Consider the following 25,585-nt stretch of genomic DNA (forward strand, 5'->3'; position numbering starts at 1 on the left):
AAAACAGCTAACAACATTGTGTCATCTTTACAGTTCAGTAATATGCATTCCCTTAATAGCCCTGCACTAGAGCAAAAAAAGACAGCTTTTTCTTCTAGTGATGCCTTAATCTTACCAGGTAAATTGATGCCAGCAAATGCCTGTTTGTCAAGCTGTAAATCCAAGGATCTTTTCACTTCAGTAGAATCTGTACATTCCTCCAAACATGTGAAGACACGGTCACAAAAGTGTCCATCTGAGTCAGCACAAACAGTGACCAAGAAAGGGAGCAGTTTTGGAAGCCAAATGTCAACGGGGACTATGACAAACAAAATTTCAAAACCTAAGCGGCATTCAAAGCAAACTAATATTAAGGTTAATGTTGCAGCTTCACAGAAGAACAGGAATTTGAAGCGGAAAGCTAATGATGACCTTCAGGAATCCCCTAGAAAGAAAATGTTGCATCGAAAATGTAAAGAAAAAAATCAAATTGATATCAGTGAATTGGAATCTTTGATTCAGGCTCCTTGTAGACAAAAAGTGTCAAAAGACACTGTGCGGATTCTAAAATTACTTCCTTTCAGTTCTAAACAGCTTATCAAATGCCCGCGAAGAAATCAGCCAGTTGTAGTACTAAATCATCCTGATGCAGATGTTCCAGAAGTTGTAAATGTTATGAAGACGATTGCTAAATTTAAAGGACATGTGCTAAAAGTTTCTTTGTCAAAGAGAACTATTGATGCTCTTCTGGAACCAGCATATTATGATAACAGTTTGTACATAATTACTGATGATCTCCCCCGAAGGAGGCGCAGAATGCTGAAACCTGTTAGTCCTGTGAAAGAGAGGTTTGTTTTAAAATTAACACTGAAGAAGACTAGCAAAAACAATTATCAGATTGTAAAAACTACCTGTGATAATACACTGAAAACGAAATTTAGTTGCTGGTTTTGTGGGAGGATATTTGACAATCAGGACAACTGGGTGGGGCATGGGCAACGTCACCTAATGGAAGCCACTCGAGACTGGAATTCATTAGGGTAATTTATTATGAGTAGTGAAGAAGGCAAAACAAAGTTGATCTGATTACAGATTTTGGATGACAGCAATGTACTAAATGCATTTTTTTAAAAGGAAGAGAAAGTTTTGTGGTAGCACCTAAAATGAACATGTATGAATTTAAATTAATTAGTTACAATTGCAGTGTAAATTGCATTTTGTTACTACTATCATGTCATATATTTTTATTTAGGAAATGAATTTCAGGGCTTTTTGTTCTGTATATATTTAAAATCAAAATGTGTACATATTTTTGTACTTCAGTTATTTGCTATAAATCTTGCACAGGAATTGTATTTTTTCAGCTCTGTGCATGCACTACTAAAAAAGTTTTTTCAGCTACACACAGCTATTGCCGTATTTTTCCTTGATCTTAAAAAACAAACAATTTTTTTCTTTTCCAGGGATTGAACACTGTTGTTAGCAAGTGCCTAAAAGATGTGAAGCAGTTTACTTTGTGTCAACTGTATACCCATAGGTCCACATAGGGCCAGGGTTCCTAACAGTTTCTTTTTAACAAAGCCATATGTGAATGCTTTAAGCTATATTGCTATGCACATGACACTTGTACTATTTCTGTGCAGTTTGTCTACTTTCTTAGTGGAGTATTTTTCATATAAATCAATAAACATGTTACTGTGTTTAAGCCTAAGAATGAAATTGGTTGGAAGTGTATTCACAATGTGTATGATTTTTTAGAATGATTTGGGGGGGGGGTCCTCGAAAAGTTGACTTTCAGTGTTCAGTATGGTGGGAAGGGGGGACTAATTAATTTTTTTAAAATTAGAAGGGCTTCAGTTTTGATTTTCAGTGAACATTAATGCTTCACACAGTTCCGATGAAGCATTTGATACTTCACAGAAAAATTGTCTTCCGTGTTTGGGCACCTTTCTGATTCAGACAAACAGCATGTTTTTGCCATGTTGATTGTATATTCTGCCCTAAATTATGGAAATTATTTTGACAATTATCTACTAATTATGGAATATTGACAGTACAGCACTGGTGGTTGTGTTGTAGAGATGTTTGGGCTTTGCTCAGGTTCCTTTGTGTTGATTCACCATCTACTGTACAAAATCTCGTTAAGATCATAACCTAAAGGCTCCATTCAGTCAAAATATTTTAAACTTTTATCCATGAAAGATGGGATTGCATCTCTACCTTTATTAACCTATTCATTAGTTACTTCCTGGAGGGAAAGCTAAACCTAACAACACTGATGAGCTCCCTCTTGCATCCCTCACAGTGGGAATGTAGCATTGGAATAGAGTTTTATTGGCTCTGTTTAAAAATGGTATATTATTGACTGGAGAGAGAATAAGGATTTTCAGACATGGCATATTGCAGATACCATGTTCAAATAAATATGATACAGCTTGCATCAGTCTAGGTTCTTCTGACCTCCAAGTTGGAAAAAATGTCCACACAACCCCAAGTCTTCTACCACATTGGGATCCCTCCTTAGTACATGAGATTATCCTCTGTATTGGTAGAAATAATGCCCAAGCAAAATTAATTTCAGTGCTGGAAGGAAAGCAATTATTACTTGTTGCACTTCAGTCATTTGTAGAAAAATTAACTTTATGTGATTATGAGAACCAGTCGTTCAATGCAATTAGCAGGGGAAATTTCAAGTATACTGAGCAGTAACATGGTCTCATATTTGTAATATTTTTTCAGTGTTTAAACACGTTAAAGTTTCTCAGGAAAATAATGGACAAGAAATGCAATCTAGAATTACCTCTTAAGAACTCCCCTGCATATGTGTTGGTGTTAAATTTTTTGTTATATAGACATATATTGCTTTCCGTTTGTACTGGATATTTAAAGTGATAGGTAAAGCACATTGACTTTATTGTAAATTGAAATCGTTTGGTGTTAAATTTTTTTAGCTAATATTTATTTTTTTATTGATGCTTAATGAATCAAGTTCAAAAGACTTAATGTACTTATACATAGTTATTCAATTTGTAATCATAGAGGGAAAGAAAAAGCGAAGAACAAAAAAGTCGGTTCATTCAAAAACACATTGTAATCCTTCCTATTGGGAATCTTTAAGATACTCTGTGTTTACAATACTCTATCACTGGATTCCACATTCCCTCATGATTAACTTTCTGTATATTTTTAACAATTTCCTCAAAAAAAGAGTTGTTGGTTATTTTACTCATTACATACATTTCCCATATTTTATTATACCACTGTATTTTTGTAGGTGCTGTGGCTGATTTCCAATACTTAGCTACTAACAAACTTGCCACTGCCAATAGTATTGAAATCAAAATTGTATGTTCTTTTATCATGTTATTGTTGTGCCAGATATCAAATAGTATCACTTTAATATTGTAAGGAAAGGAAGATTTTTTTATTTTTAAAGATTTCCTCATAAATTTCCTTCCCGAAAGACTGAATGATTGGACATCCCCACCAGTTATGAAAGGAAGTACCTTTCATTTTACATTTCCTCCAGCAGTCTGGGCTAATAGATTTCTAAATTCTGTTAAGCTTAGATGGAGTTAAATACCAGTTTGAAAACATTTTAAAATATTGGTATCTAATACATAATATTTTCGATGTATTTTATGGGGAGGTCAAAATTTCTTCCCAATCTGATTCAGTTAGTTCAATCCACCAAATATTTATATAACTTTGAGAACCGTCCTTTGACAATTTTTTCTGAATTGTGTTGCCTTTTAAAACCCCTTCCTTGCTGCAATCGTATTAAGTTGCTTATTTGAAGATATTGAAACCAATCAATACTGTTACCCAGTTTCCTTTCTGCTTGGGCTTTGGTTTTTATTTCTCCTTTTTTAAGCCATTCACATCTATCTAAAACTTTCAACCCATAAATGTGGAGGTTTGGTTAATTGAAAAGGTGGGAACCAATCCTGGTTTAAAGTGCATGCTACTGGCAATATCTCTGGAGCTATAAGCTTTCGTAATTTATCCCAAATTTGTAAAATATTTTCTAAGATAAAATTAGCCAGAATAGAATATGATCTCTTGTTCTTTTTTGTCCAAAATGTACCTTGAAATGTAAACGGCAATGCATATTTTCCTATCTGTGTCCAGTCTTCCTTTGGGTCTATTTCCAACATTCTACTTATTTGTACAAGATTTGCAGCATAATAGTATAGTTAACATTTAACTATAAAAAAACCAGACTTGGTCTTAATCACTTGAATGCGCTTCCTCAGGTACATAACCACTTAAATATGCTTATATATGGCTACAGTATGTTTACCAAAAGAGGTTTAGGATGATGAATCAGTCAAGTGCGGACATTACAGTATTTATATACATAAACCTTTTTTATATTCATGTAAAAAGTCACAAGTATACACAATGAATGTGACTGAATTGAAAATAACATGCAAAACTCAGAGGAAATGCTATAAAGTTGTTGCCTGGATTTTTGAAAATTAATTTGCCTTCTACGAAAATTCAGTCATGTGGCTTGAGCTGTAGAGTATCCATCCTGAGAGTTTGTAAAGTGACTTCTCTGCTACAGCACAGCTCTTCTTCCTGCTGCATAAATTAGTGTACATAAGCTAACTATACATTTTTTGCCATTGATTTTTGTAATGCTATTAAATTTTAGTCAGTTGTCACAGCTAACAAAATCAAACTGTTTTATATTTTTAAAAGTATGTTCTAATGAATCTGGGTAAACAGATTTGCCCTGACCCAGATAGACCAGGTAGCAGGGTTGGCCCTGGCTACTATTTGGATGGGAGACCACCAAGGGACACCAGGGCTATGACTTGAGGCAGGCAATGGCAAAACCACCTCTGAATGTCTCTTGCCTTGAAAACCCTACAAGATCATCATAAGTTAGTTGTTACTTGACAACACAAAAAACCCCCCCCCCCTCACATTCAGGATGCAATTAAATAGTATTCCCTTCTAAAAAGATTATATTGGAAAAATTCCAGGAATTAAAAATATGTTTTCTAGCTCTGGATCAGAGCTGATGATGGTTTACTATTCCTTTCTTTTGTTCAGTTATATTGTCACCTAAGTACGATGCAAAAAAAAGTTGCCAATTTGCATATATAGACTAGTAAAATAATCATGTGATTCCAGATGCCTGCTTTAAACTGTTTTAATAGGAAATCTTTGAAATGTTAGAAACATTTTCAGAAGTAAAAGAAAAGCAATTTATCACATTTTTTTTAAAAAATTGACATGTCCTGGATTGTGTATTCTGTATCCCCAAAATTCAAAATTCTTTTGTCTGAGGAGACTGCACAATAACTGAGTTGTAGAAGTTGATGTTAAAAAAAAAGATAGCTGTGAATATGGTTTGGGATGGAAAAGAGAAATAAGGCTAAGACAATCCTCCACAATGGGTTGAACGTTAGTGATTATAAAACGGAAGTATAATCTTACAGAGATGTACTATGTGTTCCTTTTTTTGTCTTAGTGCTACAGTTTACACAAATGTTTAAGAGTGCATCAGTCTTCCATTGCCAGTTAAAGGTCAATAACCAAATTGTTCTGAGAGGCTGCTAAAAGCTAAGCAGTGTGGCAGTGACCAAGCAACCAAGTAGTGCAGTTTGAAATGTATAGTGCGTCTTGTCTCAAATTCTATTTTCTTCATGATGGAAGAAACAAAAATCTTGTTTCCAGTGAATGAATAGATCTGTGTCCATCTAGTATAAATAGTGAAGTGTAACATTCCAAAGTACAAATTCCTTAACCGCCAATAAATTGTAAACCAATGGGTTCCTTTGAAATGTGAATATTTAAACAGCTGCAGCATGCTAGTCTAAGTTCCGGTCTTTATTCAGAATTTGAGAGGTAGATAAGATGTACTTTGAATATGAAAGCTACAAAGTGCTTGATCTCAATAATATATACATACATGCACTCAATTCATGATAAAAGAAATTCAGTTCTTTTAATATTATATTTACATGTACTTTAATTAAAAAACACACCATGTAACAGTGGTTCCAACAAATACAGGTGAAGTCATCATAAAATCCATTACATTGTACTGAAATCCTGACGTCTTTTTTGGATTTCTGTCCCAACAAACAATCCTGCCTTTAACTTATTACAAACAGTAGCTTATCTTGGCATAGATAGTTTTAAATTTGAGAAATCTGTGAGTTTCATGTTAACATTTGCAAGAGTGAGCGGTGTAAGACACAATTCCTTTAAATGTATTAAACAATTACACTTTAACTCTTGAGTTTTCTGCTTCTCTCTGAAGTGTGGAACCTCTTTACAAAAATACTTCAAGTACATAATATCTCAGGTATGAATTTGGAATAGCCATGTCAACTGAAGTCACAAACAGTTAATTCTTAATTAGCTACCAGTACCAAATTAATCTTGGTTGTCTTATAAAATTGTGTGGTCTTATATAAAAAAGTGTCTCTTGCTGGTAAAGCTTTTGGAGAAAAAGTCTTTTAATTGAAGATGTAGATTCTTGTTCAAATGCTTGATCTTGAATCTCCCAGAAGATTAGGCCTAGGCTCCATGTTGAATTCTCAATGCACTTATCAAACTCTAGTAATAAATTTTAGTTTGGTAGAGTCTTTGGTGTTGTTTTGACTGTCAATGAGAACAAGAGAATTTCGTTGATGATTTTCTATTATTTCTGCCACACTGTCGAAGCGCTGGATTGAGAAAACAGATAGATGGTTTTGAGAAAACAGATGGCATTGTTGCAAATATGAGTCTTTAATTCAGCCAACTACTATATTTGTTTTAATAGCATTTCCTGCTATTTAATAAACAATGGTTCATAATAACAATGATTCTGTAATTCCTCAAAAGATAAATACCAATACCACAGAGAGATTGGTCAGAGTAGCTCACAGAAAACATAGGGAAAAATTCTCTGTACCCTTATCATTCCAAAACATCATCAATATAGCCCAATGTTCCATAAATTTATGTGAAGCATCAGAAGAGTTTCTTAATGTTCTTTGATAATAAGTTAATAAGGAATACATTTTCCCAAACAAAATAAAAGCAATATTTTGGAACTGGGGGGTCTGTCTTTTTCCATCTAGTAGCAAGGATTATTTCAGCAGCTGCAAGAAGGGTTAGGACAGATTCCAAGACTGATAAAACAACATAATCTTGAATATACCCCAATAATACAACCTTTGGAACATGAGGTAAACTGATACTTAACATATCATTAAGTGGATTACAAAATCCCAGAAATTCTGTTTTTTTGCTCAACTCCAAAAGATATGAACAAAACCTTTTAAATAAACAATAGTATATAAACAAAACTGTTCAGTGCTAAGTATGGGGCATCTATATATTTTAATGATAAAATTTTCTAGCAGCCGAGTAATAAACTTGCATCAGAAAATGAATTATCCTTGGAAATTAAGAGAGGGACATAGCAAAATGCAAAACCTGTCCCTGTCTAATCAGAAATGGAAGGTCAGGGAGAAAAGGTTAATTAGCAACAGTAGCCATAAAATAACATGGCTGAGTGTTGAATTCAAAACTAATATTTAATCAAATTGTCAAATTTTATGATGTGCAAGTATTTAGTTTATTACAAAATGTTCTCAGAGTTTTTTTAAAATTTTCATTAAAAACAAACAAAAACAAGCATGTCAGAACTTTTAACATTAGGACAGTAAATTATAATTGGATATGCTGCCCCTAGTCAGCGTTATCTGTAGTTTAGTAAAACTGCTCTGTATCTTTAAGACTTGTGCACCTGGCTTAGTCACAGCTGGCGCTGGACAGCCTATTTCCCCTGGTTGACATTGACACAGCATTGTGCAATCACACATCCTTTGTAGTTGTGGGCTCAGCCTGTCGCTGCCCAATCAGATGGCATGTTTGGCCATGGGGGGGGGAGTTGCCTTTTGTTTCCCATGCACATAAATGATGACTCACACCTCCACCATGCGAGGGGGGAAACTGCTAAGCGAGGGGAAAAAATGACACTGAGTCAGGATGGAATGGGCAGACTATCCCGACAGATTGAGTGCATGCTTGAGCGATTAGACGGGAAAGTCTGTCCATAGCCCGTCAGCAAGCATTAGGACCAGACTTTCCCCGGTGTCTTTTAACTCCGCTTCTGTGGTGGGGCAACACAGGGTACTGATGGCTATGGGACCTTTTCCCGATGTTGCTTCTGGGACCCCTACTGTGGACTCCAATTCCCAGGTGCACAAGTCTTAAAGATACAGAGCAGTTTTACTAAACTACAGATAACGCTGACTGGGGGCAGCATATTGGATGTCAGCAATATACAGTACAACACTAGTTTAAGGTTTGGTTAAAACTGTTATTGGCTTTAATAAATTGATTCCTATGGGTTGAATCCAAAAAACCATAAGCAGAATGAACATAGCCACTTGTGCTGTTATGTTCTGTAAGCCCTTGTGCAAATGGAAGGTTCGATATAGTGTTGTAGATAAATCTCATAGTAGTTTTAACATTTCTGCTTGTGCCAGAACTTCAACAAGCCAAAACATTTCTAAAGATTTAGTTTCTCAAACAGTGCTGTCTGAAACAGCCCCTTGACAGCAAATACATTTTCCATGTGAGGAACAATAACTTTAGATCTAACTTTAAGTTTTAAAGAGATTTTAGAAGGGCATGCCCCTAAGTGGAAATTATATGGTCCTCTTTTATTGCAGCCTATTCAGTTAAATAGACTTTCCCCCTAACTGCTTTTCTCCTTTGATTTGTACAACACTGGATAAATGATAACATTTGCCTTTCTGCTTTTAAGGATACTCACAGTTAAGAACTCCCAGTGAGAGCTTTTTAATGAAGGGTGGTCAGGAGATTGGATTGTTAAAATAAGTAGTGAAGGGATTGCACTCAGCTTTAATTAGGTCTCACTTGGACTGAAATAAATGTTTTCTTTTTATTTAGATATATGTGTAATAAAGGTAATGGTTAAATCAGTTATTTCAAGATATGTTTTTATGTTCATACACAGTGTAAGTAAAATTCCAATTTATGTATTAAGGTATAAAACCTACCTCCTCACCACTTTTTTCTCTGCCTAGGGCATATTGTCTTGTTGACTCAATAAATCGAATAGGGATGTTATATACTCGCTTGTTGTAAAATACAACTAGTGTATATGGTTGCTTTGAGTCTTGTCCAGAACTTTTTCTTACTAGGAAAGATCCATCCTAAATCAAGCAATGAAAAAAAGTAATTAGGTTAATTAGACAGCACATTTTTCTACATTTTTTGACATCCTAATGGATTGCCAGAGTCAGTGTTGTGGCATCAGCTCTCTAATACTGATCTTTGTTTTTGAACCATGTTGCTCCTTATCGAATTTGAAGTTTGGTTTGCTTCCACAACGTATTCAAAACTGTGATCTTGACATCCTTTACCCCTTGATTTTTTATTTAGTTTTTAAATTTTTTATCTAGCATATATCTCCCAGTATTTTCAGGTGGTGTGGCATGTGTGAGAGTGTAACTAATAGAATTTGTTAAGAATATGATGCTGCATAAGCCAAAAGACTGCACAAGATGTTGATTCCTAATTTTGGGAAGCAGCCAGTCCCTTTCATGTCAGGTTTAACAGCAAGATGGGATTTTCAAAATATCTGTATGGTGGTTATAAAACTGAAGAGATGGTGGTCAGCCTATCACTTGCAAGCTACTGTCTGTTCCTTTAAATGGATATGGAATTGCAAAGTGTGTTGGTGGGGGATATGCTAATAAAGTCCATTCTCTGCAATGAAGGTTGCTTCTTTTTTTCCTCGTATCTCCAAAACATGCAACTTGATAAACTGCCCCTGATGTCTTGCCACTAAATGTCCAGTGATTTTTTAAATCACTAATGTGGTTTGAAGAGCCCCAGTCTGAGCATCCTTCCTCCAGTACCATCAGAGGAAGACTCTGTATGCTGGACATTGCTTAATGGGTGGTAGGGTACAGGCCACTGAAGTTGCATGCTCCCCATTATCTTATAACCGGAATGGAAACAGCCTGTATTCTGAAATAAGGCTCTGGGACTACTGTTTCCAAATTGTATTTGGTTGAATCCAAAAAACTATGGGCATTCCTCCCCCATCACACTGAAGCTCCCTGTACCTCCGGCTGTCTAGGAATCCTTGAGAGCTGTTGGGGTGTAGTGCAGGGAATGCAATGGGAAGGGGAAAACAAGCTAAAGCCAGTCCCTCTTGCATGAGTGGAAGTGCCCTGCTAATGCAATGCAGAATTGGACAGAACTCATTTTATGAAGATCTGTGATGACTACCATTCATTCCAGTAAGCTGTATGCTTAATAAATAAGCCATGTTCCTTTCCGTGCTTCTGAAGAATTCTTAAAAGAGTATCACTACGGAAACATTTCTACCTTGTTTGATCTGTATAATGCATCCTCAGCTGTTTTTCGATCACTGGAAGCCATGTACCATGCTTTACCGTGAATGCTAGGGTCCTGTGGGGGGGGAAATGAATACTTGGTTGTGTGCTTTAAAACATTATTTAGAAGGAAAAAAGTTGGATCTGAAGTACCACAGTGCTTGTGGAACACAGCTTTCCCTTTCCCACTTCAGTCTGCTTTGGTTGCTGAAATTCTGCTCAGTGGGACCCTCAGAAACAGCATGAGGGGCCTGAAGGGGATATGCAGTGGGAGGGGGAATTGGCAGCAGTCTCACAATCGTAAGGTCCAACTCAATACAAATGAACTAGTACAAACAAATATGTATTTATGTTAAGTTTTACAACCTTCACCAAGCCCCAAATGGAGCAACACTTGCACTTCCGTACTTCATTCACAGTTCTTACTAGGGAATAATACCTATTCACTTCCTTGGGGAAAGCATTCCATTACTCCATATTGGTGCCTTAGCAAAGCAATGGCCCCTGCCACACGGCAGGGGAAAAGCCGCTAAAAGCGTGGCTTTTAAAAGCCGCACCAAAGTTGAAATGCCGCGGCGGGATCCCATGGATCCCCTTTTCTCCCCAGCACGATCAGACGCCGGGGAGAAAACACAGCCCTGACGGGGAAGCCAGCCGAACTGTGCATGTCGGAGCATGCGCAGTTCGGCTAGGAGCCGGGGATGGGCCAGCGTAAGGACGCGCCGGCGATCCGACGCCCGGCTTGCGGCGCTCCTTTGCGATGAACCACCTCGGTAGGTGGTTCCAACTTGATGCGGGGTTTCGCGCGGAAGGGCCAGTTCAGGGACGGAAGCACTACACTTCCCAGATGTTGTGGTGTGATCGTGGCCATTTGCTCCACCCCCGAACCGTCCCGCTCCCGGCCCAAATTCCCTCGTGTGAACGCGACAAATATTAACTATTAACATCAGGAGAGATCTCTGAAGACGTGAACATCATTTTCTGTTAATGATATACATGCATAAATGCAGAGCCTCAATTTGGCCAGGAAAGGTGCAATATATACATCTGTGATACAGATTGTGTATGAAGCAGCCCTTGCTCTCCTTTGGATGTCTGAAATGAAAAGTATATTTTGCTATGTTGTGGTTAACCATTTGGTCAGATTTACAATAAACTACTGCTGAATGGTAAATGTGAAGTTGCTGTAGATTTAATTCCTGAAAAATTAAAGAAGAATTACAGTAATTTGATTACTGGAAAAATATTTGATTTTGATCCACTTTAGTGGAGTTATAGCATGAGTTGCCCAAATCTTTAACTAAGGATTAATATGTACAATCTCTTATTGTACATGTTTCCCAGAGGCTGGTGGCAGTCTACTTCCTTAATTGTTTTATAAAAATTATACCTGTTCTGTTGTATTAGAAATGCTATTGCGTGGGGTAGGTAAGCTGCGATTCAGGGGATCTGGTGATCCTAAGGAAGAACAAATGATGTTATGTAAGATTCCATCCTTATGGCCATTATTTTATTATTACAAGACAATAGAACTCTATTGGTTACAAAATACATGCTCTATTTTATTTAGGCTATTGCCTCTTCTATGAGTGGTCTTCCAGCTTGTTGCTGCCATATCAGTGCTAAAGAGACTGAGATAAATTTTGACTCTTCCAGATCCATGATGCACAGATTTGAAACTAACCCTAACTTCATTCAAATAAGAAAGTGTACTTACTTAAAGAGAGAGGTGCCTTTTGTGGCAATGGTCTGAAACAAATGGTTAGAGATTAAAGAAATGTAGGAAGGTATTGGCTTTCTTAATTTTGAGAATCTACATTTCTCTGAGAATCTACATTTTCCACACTGCTTGTTTTTACACACACAAAATCTAAAAAGGGCAGTATGCAATAATGATGCACTTATAAAAGGATGTTTCAAGATGGGCACAAAAATATAAAACATTTACAGTAAAAGGAATGTACTTTTTAAAAAGTTCATATTTTTAAATAAACTATGCTGGCAACCCTTTATACTTTGGGTTGGATCCTATGTGTGTCTTCCACTAAGTGAGGAGCCTTGTTCTGGTGGAGCAAGAATCCTCATTTAGTGAAAGGGAGTGACAGAACCCAATTCATTCAGAAAACTATTTGTTCTTCTCTGGGTTATTTTTAGATACAGAACTAAGGTAGGTGTTATACTAAATGTGTGTTTACCTCCTTAATGTTACAGTGTGATGTAGTGCTTGCATTTTCTCATCACCGACTAGAGGAGATGGATAAATGCAGAGCATTGTGACATCTTTCCATGATCTGAGTTATAGCACACATGGAGGGAAGGCTAAAATGTATGGCTGCCTTTTCATGTAACAGCTGTCAATAAGACAATAATAGTATACCTGTCTCATTGTCTCCCCCTCATAAATATTCTTGTCCTCATCTACCTCTTTTTAGATTCTGAAATCAGCAAATCATTTTATGTAGAAAGACACTAAGCATAAATGACAAAATATTTACTTAGGGAGATTAGATGGTATTGGTGGAAGAGGAAGATCCTGGTTGGAACCCCGGCGACGTACAGCTGGTACAGGTTTATCTGTATTTTGAAAAAGATTGAGGATATAAATTAGTCTGGTTTGACTTTGGACTTGGCCCAACTCATTACATTAAAGACATTACTTTGAAAACTTGTCTTTCCATTCTCTGCTGGGCTGGAGTTGAGGCAAGCTGAATGTTTAGGCACCGGTCTGGAGTCTATCAGTTCATGCATTGTGTGCATTTCTCCCTCCAGAAACAATATTATTATGCTATGTGTCTAGGAAAATAATAGAAGTTACAAGACGGGGACCCGCGATACTCGCGGGGGGGGGGGAAGAGCTCCGTCTCCTCCATCCCCACCCTCGATCTCCCCGAGGCCACGGGGGCGGCGGCAGCAAGGCCTGGCTTCCCCGCAGGCGTTGGCGTTCGTAGAGCGTTCCGTGCGCAGGCGCACGGAACGCTCTTGCACTTTCGGGGGGATTTAAACATCCCCCCAATTTTTTTTTTTAGTTTTTAGATTTTTGTGCACCCCTGGGGACTGCCCCAAGAGTGCACAAACCTCCCCCTCCCCCCCAAGTGCCCTCGGAGCGCTGATTTAGCGATCCGCACTCCGGGGGCCACTTGGCAATTAGATATATAGATGTGACTGAAATATGAGTAGCAAAACCAGTTTCCCAAGGCTTCACTCGTTTTTGTGGGGTGTGGAGGTAGAAAGGAGTTCAGAGTGTTCCATCTAAACACCTTGCCCTAAAGCAGGATCCTCTGCCAATCCTAACACATCAGCAAATCAAATCTCTATTATACCTTGCCTGAGATGGGCAGCAGGAGTCTGTAGCAGAGATGGGAGGTCTTCAGTCATACCATCCCCCTACCAAATCCCAGAAGTTTACCAATGAATTCCAAGTTTACAAAGAAAGAATATGTACTTAGAACAAATTTACATGTTAATTTGCTGTTAAATCCCTGTCTGTAAATTTAGAACCTCATCTGCCATTCCAATGTATTTGAAAAAGTGTGCCTTGCACACGAAAGCTCATACCTTGAATAAACCTTTGTTGGTCTTAAAGGTGCCACTGGACTCTCAATTTGTTCTTTAGATCAACATGGCTGACTATCTGGTTCTATGTACTTAGAAGTTTACCTAATCTACTTTTGTTCCTGAGTACGCAGTCATATGAGGAAGGTCTGCCTATTGTAGCGATCTTTGAAAGATCCCAGCAGCCTGTAGGCACTGGGTGATCCAGGAAAAATGGCTAATTGATCAACAGCATATTAGGATGTATCCACTAGGTCTAATTCAGTTTCTCTGTTCCATAAACTCAGATGACACCAAATACTTGGGGGGGAAATCACAACTGTGCAGGTTTAAAAAGTAATCTGATCTGAATGAAAATGACTTCCTCAGCTTGGATGCAGTAATTAAGATCTATTTGTAAAAGATCTCCATGTTTTCATACCAAAAGTAAGAAAAATAGTGCATCTTTTGATTCAACAGGATATGTGCCATGTTATTTTTAACAACTGTTGACTATTATTAATAAGGGAGGGAAGGTGGTGTGGTACAGCTAGATCTTGTCAGATCTCAGAAGCTAAGCAGGGTCAGTACTTGGATAGGAGACCACTAATGAAGACTCTGTAGAGGAAGGCACTGGCAAACCACCTCTGCTTCTCACTTGCCTTGAAAGCCCCTTGCTGGGGTTATCATGAGTCAGCTGCGACTTTACAGCACTATATACACACATTCTTAATATACCAATACAAGATCATAGACCAATATTTGCATAACAAAAGTAATTTACCTTCATTCATCGTTAGGTGGTCTCTACTAGGAAGGCTTGGCTTCTGTAATGACATGGAAAGGATGTAAATAAGTTCTTGATACAACTCTGTATCCATCATTTGCTTTCCTAGACTTCTGTATAGTATCGTTCTTCTCAATCCATGGTCAGACATTACATGTGACCAGTTTCCCCGATGGTTTTGTGTTAGAGGAGGAACTTGTTCATCACAATCCTACTTAACTGCTCTGTGAAGAACCAAATATCTGGCTCAGCAAACAGCTGCAATTAGTTTCTAATGGGAAGGTGAGTACTTGCTTGCCAGCAGAAGCGGAGATACATGCTGTTTTGCATGTACTGTTCTGATCACATGACAGACACACACATTAAAGATATTTGTTGATTTCAACATTGCATAATACTATATATTTTTATGTACCTTTAAACTTGAACTCTAGTTCTGTGCCCACCGTGGTAAGTTGCCATTGGGTAGACTGTTATCTGTATTCACCTCATTCGTGTGAATACAAGTGACTATTATGTGAACAAACTCAAACTATGACTGATCCCTACTGCCACCATTTTAAGGACTGGATCTAATCCTCATCCAGCTGCAACCTCCTACATTGCATTCCCACTCCATTTCTGAGGGTATTCAATATTCAGGAGTGGCTTTTGGGTAGGGGAAAAAATGGGAAACCTTCATCCCATGAGCAGATCTCTCATATATCCTATTTTTATATGTGTATGGTTCATAAGATCACTTAATTGCAGTGTTTTAAAGTATATGTTTGTTTGTTTTTTGGTAAGCCATTTAGGGAGCTATGCCAGAGTAAACATTTTTAAAATAAATGAACTAGTTTCAGTCAACTTGGAATAGGAGGACTGGCAGGAGTAAAGGGTCTCCCCTCATATGTTAAGCAGGCAGGCAGGCAGGTAGGTAGGTAGATATTTCTGTGGAGGGAGAAGCTGTTTTCCTACTGTGAGGTGCTGCTGTGCATAAAATCAAGCCTTGGCCAGAGAATATAGACGTGACTGTCCCACATGCACCTCCTTGTTGCACAGCTGCTAATGGAAGTACTTGCTCATCCATGTAGGAACACAGACACCTAAGTAGGTTCTTTGGTTACACCTGTGGCTTTTTGGATGCTGGCCTTTAGAGACTGTTTTACAGGGGATGCATGTGGTAGATAATGCACTATTGCTTGTATTTTTCAAGTTAACCCAACAGCACAACATTCAGTGACAAAGAGAATTTCCCTGCCCCAAGAGGGGGAACAGCAAGAGTCCTAGGGTCTGGGGAATAATAAAAATAAAGAAAATGCACACAAGTTTGCTATTCACTACTATGGTATAGAATCAACATGCTCTTGCAACTGAAACTTAGAAAACTTTATAAACATTCATCTGCAAACAGGGTAGGGCTCCCATATAACATTTTATAATCCTTTCATACATGAAACATGGAATTCTAAAGAGTAAATTCATTCAGTGCATAATCCCCATCAAAGGATCTGTAAAGTATTCAGCTTGTCTGTCTTAGGAAAAAGTGACGGTACAGTTAATTTCAAACTGCCCTTAAAATTAACCTTCAAATTAGAAAATATATAATATAGACTGAAAATCAACTTACTGAAGGGACTGCTGGATTTGGTGTTTTTTTCCTGTAGTTTAAAAATGAAAGTTAGCTTTTTACATACATGGGTCACAGGATTTATCATCTGCATAAAGGGCGGAGAAGAGAATTTGGGGTTCAGAGCTGTCTTGGCTGTTGATGCTACATATGGAAAACGAGGAGTGTTAAGTGGATCTAGGAAATCTTAAACTACTGAATATGGGACTTTTGTGCTTTTAAAAAACTAGCTGACATATAGGGTTGCCAGCTCCAGGTTGGGAAATAGCTGGAGATTTTTTGGGGTGTGTGTGGAGGCTGAGGAGGGCGGGGTTTGGGGAGGGGAGGGACTTCAGTGGGGCATAATGCCATAGAGTCCACCTTCCAAAGCAGCCATTTTCTCCAGGTGAACTGACCTCTGTCGCCTGGAGATCAGCGGCAATCCCAGGAGATCTCCAGCTGCCACCTGGAGGTTGCCAGCTCTGCTGATATAGCTGGTTTAGGCGCAGTTTGCAAGAAAAGTTTACGGATGGTATCCAAAAGCCTGCACAACTGATTGGGCATCCTTGAGTCAGCTCTGGCTTTGCATATCTTCGCTTAAGTCCACATGCTACATTCCAATAGCAAATCACTTTTGAAATAGAAGGAACTGTCCAAAACAATTGTGGTATGGTAACTGGCAATGCTCCCTCTAAGCTGCAGAGTCTTGTGAGCAAAAATTCTACTTTGTGAGCGACTGGCATTAAAGTTGTGAGCAAGCAATTTGGCTGCTGCATAAATTAGTTTGCCCTGGAGCCATCCTTCCTGAGCTAAGACAAAAATGTGTGAGCCAGAGGCTAAAAAACTGAGCTAGCTCACACTAAGCTTAGAGGGAACACTGGTAACTGGGCCTGTCTTTTCAAAGAAAACCACAAAAATACATTTGAAAATAATTCTTTGGATCCCAGAGCACTTTTTATAGTAAGTAACATGGAATTAGGGAGCCGCAGTGGCTCAGAGGTTAAGACGCTAAGCTGCAGAACGGAAGGTTTGTAGTTTGGCAGTTCGAGACCCTAGTGCTGCATGACGGAGTGAGCGCCTGTCTCTGGTTCCAGCTCCTGCCAACCTAGCAGTTCAAAAGCAAGAAATTGCAAGTACATAAATAGGAACCACTTTGGTGGAAAGGTAACAGCGTTCCATGCGCCACATGACCACGGAGAAGTCTTTGGGCAGTGCTGGCTCTTCGGCTTGGAAACGGAGATGAGCACCGCCCCCTAGAGTCGGATTTGACTGGCTTTCGAGCAAGGGAATTTACCGGAGCAGGTATCCCTTTATCAGAGTAAGTTGGGACATAATCAAAATCAAAGTCGTTGTTGGTGTTTCATACAGTATTTTTTCCAGGTAAAACTGACCACAGTAAAATACAAAATTACAAATCAGCCAACTTCTACTGTGTGGTGGGTTTATTGTACCTGTGGTTTAGCATGCTGAGAGTCAGTAACAGCAAAGGGTTTCAATTAGGAACAAGTCTGTGCTATGTGAAGCTTATTTTTTTTTCTATTGATACCCCCTGCATGCTGTGATTGCTGACTGGCAACAGCTTCAGTGGCTCCTGATTACAGATACTAAAGAGTAGCCTATCTCTAGAAGGCTGGGTTTATCAGCCCTCTGGGCCTACTAACAGGCTATATCTGGGGCCGTGGTTTGGAGTGATGGTGGTAGATAACGGGAGTCATGATGTGGCAGATGTCTCTAACCTTCCCCTTATTTTCTTCTGTGAACTGAATGGCTGAACAAAGGAACAATTTTACAGTGGAGTCAAAACCAACCAGTCTATACTTCTGACAGTTATCAAAAGCTATTTTTACAGCAGAGAATGCTAGCCTGTAATGTTATAAACGAGTCTTCCTTTCATCCATCCCTTGCCTGTCTTACACTGAACCTCTGGCCAATATTCTTCTAAATATGTAGTACACGGAGCAGTTCTGAATGAGAGAAAATGGTATTTTTGTCACTCACATAATCCTTGGAAGTGGAGATGGTACCGCAACAGAAGGAAACCTGGGTTCTTGAGTTCCACTGCTGTTATGACCTAAAAAACATCAAACATAATAGTCTCACCAAAAAACTTGTTGATCCAAAAACTAATGCAAGCATGCATCTTAAAACTCTACAAAACAAGAAAGAAACAGCAAAGTGAACTGTTCTCAGTTGCAGTTTGTGGAGAGCTAAATGAGTGAAGGGTTTAGCAGACAATATATGCTTCAAATCTGTAAGAATTCCTTTGTGTATTACCACACTTATGAACAATAAAGTAATATTTATATAGCTCTTTTGAGTATTTAAAGCATTTCTCAACATTGCAACCTTTACAAAAGTCATGCAAGGTAAGACAATATTATTACCCACATATTGCAGATGGGAAACTAGGAATAAGAGCTTGGTTTTCCTAACGCCATTGACTGGGTTCACTGAAGTGGAGAAATTCAAACCAGGGCCTTCCTTATTTGTATTCAGTCTTTTAGCCTGTCCACACCAGGGCCACCCAAACTTTTTGTGCCTGTGGGCATCTTCGGAATTCTGGCACAGGGTGGTGGATGCACACACACAGAGGAAGTCCAAGTGTGGGAGGGAAGAGGTGTAATTTTTTTAAAAATACACTGGGAAAGGGGAGTGAGAGAATAAAACAATACTGTGGAGGCAACTGCTGCTGAAACAACAGCATTGTAATTTACACAGCCAATCAGATCTCTGTTGGCAAATCAGAAGCCGTTCTGGACAAGAGGCCCATCCACTTTTCGAAATAGGGTTGCTGGGTCTCCTCTGGCCACTGGCAGTGGATGGGGGTGGGTGGGTAGGGTTGCCAGATCCAGGTTGGGAAACTTCCGGAGATTTGGGGATGGAGCCTAGGGAGGACAGAGACCTCAGTGGGGTAGAATGCCATAGATTCTACCCTCCAAAGCATCTATTTTTCAAGAGGAACTGATCTCTGTAGTCTGGAGATGAGCTGTAATTCCAGGGGATCCCCAGGCACCACCTGGAGGCTGGCATCCCTATTTTGAACACTTGGTGGGTGCCCACTGGCACTGTGTTAGAGAACCTGGCATCCCTATTTTGAACACTTGGTGGATGCCAAGAAAGGTGCCATGGTGCCCACTGGCACTGTGTTAGAGACCCCTGCTCAACGCTAATCCAGCTTTCTAAAGGTGTAAATAAAAGTCTAGTCATTAAAAAAGAAATGCACAGAGCACCGAAATCCACTCATTAGATACACAGGACAGTGGAGAGTACAGAATTTGGTGTGGAAAGCTGTCATACGTTAAGCCATAATTCACGAAAGGCCCCTCAATTGTACAACAATGCAGAAAAATGCTTACTTTCCTCACTTTGCATTTCAAAGCTGTCAGGATCCTGAAATTGAAAAAAAGGCGGATTACTGAAATGATGCAGAAGTGTTTAATTTGGACAAGCAAAATTGCATATAGTCACGATGATAATAAGGATTTGACAAGTCACTATAGATGATGTATTGCAATCAATCCTTACTGCCTTTGTAGAAAGTGTCAGCAGAACCCCTGATTTCTGGGTAACAAAACAACAAATGTGTGCAGTGCAGTCAGCACATTTACTAAACACCGATCACAGATATTTGGAAAATCCGGAAAATCCAGAAAATCTACAACAACTAATTTTGAATGAATCTCTTTGGTTATTCAACCTGGCAGTAAGCTCTTAAGTATGGTGGAATACAGCCCTTAGGAAAGAGTTCTGCACATGCATGAAAGGCACTGTATGTGACCACAGTGTGGTATACTTGGTTTCTGAAATCTTGTTGACCACACCAGTATTGGCTACTCTGACTGGCAGTATTTCTCCAAGGTCTCAGAGATCTTTCATAGTTTAAAATTTCCCAATTAGTCTTGCTAGTTTAAAGTACACTGTATTATTTTTATTATAGTCTTTTTCATACCATCTTTAAGGCAGTTTGATTTTCTGCCTCTTGAATAACAGCTATTAATTATCTCTGCCGAGAATTCTGCATCCGGTTTACTTACGACTTTTAGTTGAGGACGGTTTCTAGGGAGAAATATGAAATATTTCAATCATAAGTTTTGACTTCTAATTGAAGTTACACAGACAATTGCTTTTCAATGTCAGGATTTCTAGAAACTTTTGTTGAAGTTGGTGCTTTTATTAGGCTGGACTATGCAGTGGTATAAGGAAGGTGTATGGGTGCTGGGGTACCTGAGAGAAGAGAATTTTAATTTCTTGTACTGTCAGGTCGGAGTACACCTAGGTAAGTCTAATTGTCAGCAGTCTGGGACGCTGCTTATTCAAAATTTGCAGCAGAACTGCAACATGGTCCGCATAGCTGGCAAAAACTAGGGCAAGACCAGTTGTGAAGTCTGCAGTGAATGCACAAGTGTCTTAAGATAAACAATGCCTCTTGATTTCCTCACTTCCTGTGTGCCTGACAGTACCTGGGACAACCATTGGGAATGGGGAGAAATTGTTGTCTGGCTGAGCAGTCAGACTCTTATCCTCATGCCAGAACACACTACTTCCAGTGATATCATGAGGTCTAACAGTAGTTGAACCCAGGGCTCCCCCCCCCTTTTTTTTGAAAAAGAGGTGCTGGAACTCTCAAGAGGGAAATGAAGCTTTCAGTCTGTATACTGAAAACTCATGACCTTTTAAACATTTTAAAAAGAATTTTGTCAAAGAAGTTCCGGAACTCTGTTCCGGCGCGTTCCCCCAGAAAAAAAATAGCCCTGGTTGAACTTATTTAATACACACCTGTATCCCACCCTTCCTTGAATAAGTGTAGAGGTTCCTTCCACACCTTTTATCCTCAACATTCCCGTGAATTTGGTTAGTTTATGACATGCAGCTGGCCCAAAGTCACCCAACAAACTTAATGGCTGTGGAGATTTGAACTGGGTCCCCCTGTTATAAGTGTAACATTCTATCCATTACACCCTATCACACACTCAACACGAGACTCTCTTTGTGATATACTTGTTAGAAATAAGTGAATATTTGGGGCAAGATGTTTCATTAATAACTAACCTGGACACATCAGTCATTGACAATTCTTTGGCTGTGTTTTGTATCTGAGAATATCCTCCTGGTCTTTGAACAGGCTTTGGGGGAACTGACTTGGAAATCCTTTTGGAGTAAAATATAAATTAATTATCGAGGGAGCAGAGGAAGGATTCAATGGGTGGCCTGCAACATTCTCCACATACACTAAGGCCTTTCTGGCTTCCCTCCCACTTCAGTCTCTTGCTCTGAAAAGCTGCACCATATGATCGGGGACAGGGCATGAAGGATATGAGCAGCAATGCTTGGTTCCCTGCTGTATTTGCAAAACACTACTCAAAAACACTAACAAAACTCTCCCCCCAGAATAAAAACTTAATTTGCAAGAATAATTGATAGCAACATGATAATTATTAGACAACCATGTTGCCTTTCAAAACAGAGCAAGAAATCTATGCATTCACTCACAAAGGCAACGGTTTCAATCCAGAAAGTTATAAATGCAGAAAAGAACCATTCAAGACAGTGTAACTGAAGTGATTCCATTTACTTTTGTGGCATTAAGAACGATTACTTTGAGCTATACCCTGTAATTTCCCGCTCACCAAACTGGTTCACACATTTACCAAACCACCTATATGCAATTGAGAAGACAGTATCCATGCTTGCTGTCCATATGTATACTTTATGTAATGGGTGACATGTTGTTGCAGAGGTATGTTGATATGTTGTGGTGGGTGGTATGTTGTGGGGACAATAGGAGTGTGCCAGGGGACACCTCTGTGTCTTGTCTGTTGTACTGAATTCCAAGGACTATTACTTAAACAAATGTGTGAAGTAATACAGATATGACGGTATTCACACAAAAAACTGGGAGCATGTGCAATATTCCAGAATCCTTGAAAGGGAGCTGTTTTGTGTACAGTTACTGCTTCCCATTCATGACACTTGGCATGGGCAGAAAAAACTTACACTGACAAAGGTGTGAACCATCTTCCCACTTCTATGACTTTGAATTTCTTGGCAGGTTTCCTCCTGGCATTCTAGATAACTCTCCTAATTTGAAGTGGAAAAGGTTGTTGGGAGAAATTAGTAGGCCATATTTCTGTGGTATTTCTATATCTTTTGTGTTCAACTGATTGCAAAAAGCATCATCTCTCTCGGTGAAGTTTCTGACTTCCAGTTAAAAGAGTACAGTCTATGGCGTGTGGATACACTGTGCTCATCAAAGGACCAGGCCATGTTTCTGAAAGGAGTAAGATTACATTTCATTTGGTTCCGCACCAGCTGGTCAACCAGTTACAAGTGGAAACTGGTCAATCAGGCTGGAGAAGTCAAAGATTTATTGTACTTCCTGTTTAATTCTTGTGTGTTTCATAATCCATAGATCTGTCTTAAGCACCTGGTGTAGACAACGGTCCTTTGAAGAGACTACAGAAACCATTTTCAGTGCGTTACAAATATGGAGTTTCACAATGATAAATTACCTGGATAATGGAGGTGATGATTTTTCCTGTTTCAAGAAAAGGAACTGTTAATTAATTAGCACTTGAAAATTATGTTTTAGGTGGTTTATTTCTTGGAATACATTTCTAGCCTACATCCAGCGAACAGTATATCCTAGCAGCATTCAGGACCTGAAGGGAGAAAGCCTTGTTATGAATGATTGCTAAACTTAAATGTTCAGGTCACTGTTAGTCCTGAAAGGTGCTGCAAAACAAGAAAGGTAAATTACTCATGTTCTTTCGCCAAATCACTATTTTTAGACCACCGAACAGAGGACGGAAATATTGCTCAGTATAGCAATATTTGGTGGGTAGCCCACTGAATACTTCTGTGCTTGGTAGCTAATATGTAGTGTATTCAATAGCTGTCATTGAATGCCTAAACATGTATGAGAATCACTTCATAGAAAAGCAATGTTAAGCTTCGTCCTGGGCTAGGATCCTAATGCACCCAATCGCATGGCTAGCCCAGGAAGAACTGACCAATCGCACATCAGCAAGCTCCCTGAGCGGGAACGTTGATGATTGGTCCTTATGAAAACAATTTCATTGGTTGACTATGTACAGTAAAGGTGTGGCTATATTAGCCGGGAGAGTTTAAAAAGGGAACAGCTTTAATGCAAAAGCTGTTCTGGCTATCTGATGTTGATCCGTGTTGGAGTTGTGTTTGAGTTGATGAATAAAGCTATCTTTTTGCTGAATCACTCTCCGACTTCTTTGTTAAGTGAGCAACTTAACATTGTTAATAGCTCTTCTGCTAATGAAATTTTGTTAAAATCACCAAGTATGGCACCAGAGTGTGTTGGAGTGCTACAGCAATCTGGTCAGTGACTGGGTGGGAGGTCTCCAGTATAACACCTTGAGTTCCTTGGTGGGCTATACCAGTAAAGTAAACAAGAGTGCAATCCTCAGCAGAATTATATTAAATCCACTGAGTTCAGTGAACTTTTCTAACTCTGTTTAGGATTGTATTGCCAATTACTTTGACAGTTTATTATCTTTTCCCAGGAGTACCAGCTGACACATCAGTTTTTACAGTCCCATAGCCATCTAGGAATGCCACTAAAGCTCAGAAGTAAACCATCAAGGTCTAAACTCTGTGCAGAAACTGTGGATCCCAATAAAGAGCCAGCCTTTCAGGATCCTAGGGTCATGAGTAACAACTGGGAGAAAAAGGGTGACTAAGCAAATCCCAGCCAGGGATTGGAGGTTGTATTGCTTATACCTCTATTCATAAGGAAGATGCAGACATACTGCCACATAGTCAAACCAGACAGATCTAAGTCTTCAGATGTTTCTTAGGAATAAATTCATTGGAAAGTTAATTGGAGTTGACCTCTGCAAAGGTATAATCACAGATATTCACTGAGAAGAATGGTACACTAAGCTGAAAATTCTAAGCTTAGTAAAAGCTTACTCCGCTTGAGACTGAAAACATGAGCAGTGCAGTTCTGAACATGACATAGATTTTCTTTTTTAAAAAAACTGTGAGGAAATGCATCCAAGTTAACTGGGGACATGGATTACATCTAACAAATGAAAACAATATGCCCCTCTGCATGCAGGTCTCTGAACTGCCATACTTCTGGGTGCATTTAAAAAAAGATATATAGATACAAGTCTTACCTCTTCCTCAGGAATCTCATAAACATCTGGAGGAAAAAAAAAGGTTTTCTGTACTTAGAAAGAAAACAAAACCAAAACGTTCACATGTGCAAAATCAAGTACAAGAATGATAAAAAACATGCATATAAAAATGAGTCAAGTTGGAAAAATCAGGGGCAATTTCAATTTAAAAAGTGGGAAAGTTGTGCCAGGAATGTTTTTTAAAGAATGTCCGTCCTATGGGAGGTAAGTGGTTTTTTATTTACGTTTTGTTTAGTAAACCCATTTTCAGCAAGAATTCATTTTGTAATGCTGCACTGTTGTTAAAATGAGAATGAAAAAGCACAGCATAGCTAATTGTTCAAATAGAGGTTTACTGAGATTTTAGATTCAAGCTTCAGCAAAGGATGCAGGTAATATTGATCTGTTATTGCTGACAGCCACTAGGGGGTGTTGTTTTATTTGAAAGCAATATTGAAGGAACAGAAGATATTAATAATTAACTATGGAGCGGTATCTGATTAACTGCTGGCTTCTATATTTTCAAAAGCAGGGTGGCTGTTTTTTGCTTTTCTGTACTTGTACCCTTTGATACATCTTAAAACCCATTATGCCCCAGGCATCACATGATCCAATGAAGTCTGCAACATATCCTGGGTTTCATTTTAAGAACAAGTCGCAATAATTCCCTAACTAATCTTTTTCTCTCCCTCTTCTTTTTTGCATTAAGCATACAGTCTGCTATGTGTTCTAGGAAACTCAAAAGTCTTCTTATTGTTTGTGAAATTGAGGCTGGTTCTGATAAAAAAAAAGATCACCATGGTTACATATAAATCTTTGTTAATTTGGGGAAATAGCAGGTTTAGCCATGAAAGTGGGGGGTTATCCAACTGCATCATCTAATTAATCTCTGGATTTTTAAATATAAAGGCTGCCAAGTTTTCTTTTCATTGTCTGCCTTACAAGAGACTTGTTACCAATCAGCGCTGAGAAGTAGGGGTCCCAAATCCCCCCGGGGGGCGGAATTCCCCCCGGTTTTGAGCCCCGATTCCTGCTCCCGCGGAATCGGGGCCCGGGGGAAACCCCACCCCTGTGCGTGCGTCACCCGGAAGTGACGTCACACGCTGGGGGCGGGGCGACGCCATTTGAGGGGAAAACAAAGAGTTTTCCCCTCAAATGG

General features: G+C 39.0%; 2 protein-coding genes across 4 annotated transcripts in view; one reads left to right on the forward strand and one right to left on the reverse strand.

Annotated features, from left to right (window-relative positions):
• ZNF518A (zinc finger protein 518A) overlaps positions 1–1,132 on the forward strand; it is a 10,220-nt gene extending 9,088 nt beyond the window's left edge. Inside the window, exon 5 of the mRNA XM_015410990.1 lies at positions 8–1,132. Coding sequence (XP_015266476.1) covers positions 8–1,023 — 1,016 coding nt within the window. The 3' untranslated portion in view covers positions 1,024–1,132. The remainder of the gene's footprint in view (positions 1–7) is intronic.
• Positions 1,133–5,938: 4,806 nt separating this feature from the next.
• BLNK (B-cell linker) overlaps positions 5,939–25,585 on the reverse strand; it is a 143,175-nt gene continuing 123,528 nt past the window's right edge. For 2 of the 3 annotated variants that reach the window (XM_015410993.1, XM_015410992.1), the window contains exons 10-23: positions 24,427–24,452; positions 22,783–22,808; positions 21,323–21,421; positions 20,308–20,329; positions 19,630–19,663; positions 18,272–18,344; positions 16,295–16,325; positions 14,683–14,725; positions 12,863–12,941; positions 12,085–12,116; positions 11,758–11,825; positions 10,360–10,443; positions 9,021–9,176; positions 5,941–6,668 (exon numbers count right to left, since the gene is read on the reverse strand). In XM_015410993.1, coding sequence (XP_015266479.1) covers positions 6,552–6,668; positions 9,021–9,176; positions 10,360–10,443; positions 11,758–11,825; positions 12,085–12,116; positions 12,863–12,941; positions 14,683–14,725; positions 16,295–16,325; positions 18,272–18,344; positions 19,630–19,663; positions 20,308–20,329; positions 21,323–21,421; positions 22,783–22,808; positions 24,427–24,452 — 890 coding nt within the window. In that variant the 3' untranslated portion in view covers positions 5,941–6,551. Of the gene's footprint in view, positions 6,669–9,020; positions 9,177–10,359; positions 10,444–11,757; positions 11,826–12,084; positions 12,117–12,862; positions 12,942–14,682; positions 14,726–16,294; positions 16,326–18,271; positions 18,345–19,629; positions 19,664–20,307; positions 20,330–21,322; positions 21,422–22,782; positions 22,809–24,426; positions 24,453–25,585 lie in introns of all 3 variants that reach the window. The other variant, XM_015410991.1, reaches the window with a different exon arrangement.

This window comes from Gekko japonicus, unplaced genomic scaffold (assembly GCF_001447785.1).
Source record: "Gekko japonicus isolate JY-2015 unplaced genomic scaffold, Gekko_japonicus_V1.1 scaffold335, whole genome shotgun sequence".
NCBI classification, from domain to species: Eukaryota; Metazoa; Chordata; class Lepidosauria; order Squamata; family Gekkonidae; genus Gekko; species Gekko japonicus.